This window comes from Macrosteles quadrilineatus, unplaced genomic scaffold (genome assembly GCF_028750875.1).
Source record: "Macrosteles quadrilineatus isolate MER2022 unplaced genomic scaffold, UCM_ALF_1.0 Scaffold_8__2_contigs__length_117827958, whole genome shotgun sequence".
Taxonomy (NCBI): domain Eukaryota; kingdom Metazoa; phylum Arthropoda; class Insecta; order Hemiptera; family Cicadellidae; genus Macrosteles; species Macrosteles quadrilineatus.
Genome location: NW_026542601.1, coordinates 19,640,979 through 19,644,076, shown reverse-complemented (window position 1 = coordinate 19,644,076; position 3,098 = coordinate 19,640,979). Strand labels below are relative to the sequence as shown.

General features: G+C 37.5%; 1 protein-coding gene across 1 annotated transcript; it reads left to right on the top strand.

Annotated features, from left to right (window-relative positions):
• The first annotated feature begins 1,740 nt into the window (after positions 1 to 1,740).
• On the top strand, positions 1,741 to 2,679 carry LOC129000236 (uncharacterized). Its single transcript, XM_054427191.1, has one exon. It carries the CDS (start codon positions 1,741 to 1,743, stop codon positions 2,677 to 2,679), a length of 939 nt encoding a protein of 312 aa, XP_054283166.1.
• Positions 2,680 to 3,098: the final 419 nt, after the last annotated feature.

Sequence of the window (3,098 nt, the reverse complement as noted above, 5' to 3'; positions counted from 1 at the left end):
CAGATCGTCTGAAATTCAGCTCTTTTGGTAACTATAAGTCACAATTAGTTCTACTCCAACTCCAACTTGCAACCTTAAAATAGACTCTTCACTCCTTTCTCATCACTAAGAATTCAGAAGACTACCAAGACTACTGTAGATCTAAGTTAAAAGGTCAATATCTAAAGGACTTTGATTCAAACTTTGATTCCTCTATATTTTTCGCATATTGTTTTTCTTGTAATTTATTATTTGCCATTTCAATGTTGTATCAAACTGTACAATTTGGTATTTTGTAATGCTCATAGCAACCACTAAGAGCGCTGTAACAATGCCATCTGTTATCTGTGTCTCGTATTGCAGACAATAATGACAATCTCTAATCTCTCTCTCTCTCTCTCTGAATACTCAGAATAATTGTTTTATTGTACACCAAAAATGAAATTCGTCACCCTCTCTAGGCAATTAAATTCAATTGCGAATCGTTTAGCCAAAATCCGAACTAACATCCAAGCTTTAGATTTATTACCTGATTTGTCCCAAGAACAAATAAATAAGTTGAAACTTTTAGATTCAGAAACACTTAGAAAATACTCAGAATTTGAAACCTCCCTTGAGAAACTATTCAATGGTGACACGCTTCCCGATGATTATGAAGAAGATACACTTTTTCAATTACAAGATACTATATCTGACTTATGTGTAGGAATTCAAACTCTCACGAAGAAACACCTATCTCAAGATCATATAAGTAATAGGCCTGTTCTAAACACTGACTCGATAACAAATACTCCATCAAGTAGCCTACCCCATAGGCCTAGTAGCTCTTCCTCAAACCAAGATAGCCACTCACTAAAACTCCCTCCTCTATCTCTCAAAACTTTCAATGGTTCACCGGAACAATGGTTATCTTATGTAAGCCTGTTTCAAGTATCTGTTCATGATAATGAAAACATATCTAATGTTGAGCGATTTCAATATCTGCTTTCTACTCTACAGGGAGAACCTTTCAATCTTATAAAGAATTTACCAATCACAGCTGAAAACTATGATGTAGCATTGGATCTTCTTCAAAAACGGTATCAAAACAGTAGGAAAATCATAAGTATACACCTCAACAACATAATAGACTTACCTAACCTAAGTGACTCCTCCCTCAAGAACATTCGCTCGTTCATTTCTCAATATAACGAAAATGCCCAAGCACTCATTGCACTCAACCATGACATAGCCAAGGATAATATCTTGCTCTCAGCCATGTTACTAAGGAAATTACACGCAGACATTCGCAAAAAGTTTGAAAGCTTACGTGTAAATTCTCAAGACCTACCAACCGTAAGTGAAGTAATAACATTTTTAGAAAATGAATGTGCTTATTTAGAAGCTGCTAACCTCTCTAACTCTCAGTTCCCTAGAACTACTTCAAGCTATAGCAATGTAGGTTTCACTCAAAATAGTAAGAGGTCCAGCCCTCACTCCTCTCAGATAGACCTACATAAGTCTACACCGAACCGCACTACTTTACTAGCTTTCAGAGACTCTAACGCCACATGCACATTTTGTAGTAAAAGTGATCACAACATTTACCAATGCTCAGAGTTTAAAGATTTATCCGTACAGGAAAGATACAATTTTGTGAGGAAAAACCACCTCTGTTTGAACTGCTTAGGTACCGCTCATTCTGTCAAAGACTGTAAGTCAAATAAAACATGTTTTCACTGTAAACTGAAACATCACTCCCTCTTACATCAAACTAATAATATGCCTAATGATAAGCTTAACCAAAAGCCTAAAGATAATGCTCCAGCGCCCAAGGAAATGAATAAAACATATGATCACCCTGAACCTCCCTTTGTAGCTGTCTCCTCCAACCCTAATACCACTATATTGCTAGCCACTGCATTGGTACACTTGAAAGCTAACAACGGTAACACAGTTGTAGCCCGAGCCGTTATTGATTCCGCATCTATGGTAAGCTGCGTAACAGAAAATATTGCTAACCTGCTTATGCTTAAACGGACATTTTCCAGTAATTCCAAGATAGATGGCCTATCATCAGTAGAAGTTAAATCTAAAGGTGTGTCAAAAGTTAACATATCGTCTCTTAGCGGAGAAATGATTGCTGATAACAACCCAGTCCTTATTCTAGACAGAATAACCTCAAACCTCCCACACTCAGAAGTTCCAGTTAATGTTAAAGAATACTTCAAACATTTGGTCCTGGCTGATCCAACTTTTCATTTGCCTAATAAGATAGATATGCTCATAGGTGCTGATCTATTCGCTAAAGTAATCACTGGTGAACGCATCATCATTAACAAGGATCTTCCTGCTGCCATGAGTTCTGTATTTGGATATCTTATCATAGGCTCTGCCCCAACTCTTCCTGCTGTAGTCCCTCAAAAAACAGCCCCTCAATGCAAGGGTAATGTTTCTTTATTAAGTACTCAAGATATTGATTTGCATAATTCTCTGCAGAAATTTTGGACTCTAGAGGAACCTTCCGTCAAACTTCAAACATCTAAACAAGAAATTTGTGAAAATCACTTTCTAAACACGGTCTCTAGGGATTCAGATGGACGCTACTTTGTTAGGCTACCCATAAAGGAAAATCATCCCCCTCTTGGTGACTCATCATTTTGCGCTCGTAATAGATTCCTATCATTTGAAAGAAAATTAGAAAGTCAGGTTAAAGTTTAGACTATCCCCTATTGTTTTCTCATGTGACACCAAACAAATGTTTCGTCAAATAATGATCCACCCAGATGATAGAAACTATCAAATGTTGTATTGGCGAGATGACAAAGACGATCCCCTTTCTGTTTACCGTTTAACCACGGTTGTGTTTGGATTCAACTGTTCGCCCTACTTGGCACTAAGGACACTTCACCAACTTATCACTGATGAAGGCGCAATCTTTCCTCTGGCAGCTGAGGCTTTAAAGAAACAAGTATATGTTGATGATTTAATATTAGGTTCAAACAGCATAGAACAAGCCTTGGTACTAAGAGATGAGGTGGAACAACTTCTCTTAAAAGGATGTTTCGAACTGAGGAAATGGACTAGCAACTGCCCTCAAATCATGGAAACTCTTCCCGACTCTTACAAAGAAACATCTC

What these genes read in the sequence shown, in the direction of transcription:
- LOC129000236 (XM_054427191.1), top strand. Translation starts at nt 1,741, where the DNA reads ATGCCTAATGATAAGCTTAACCAAAAGCCTAAAGATAATGCTCCAGCG.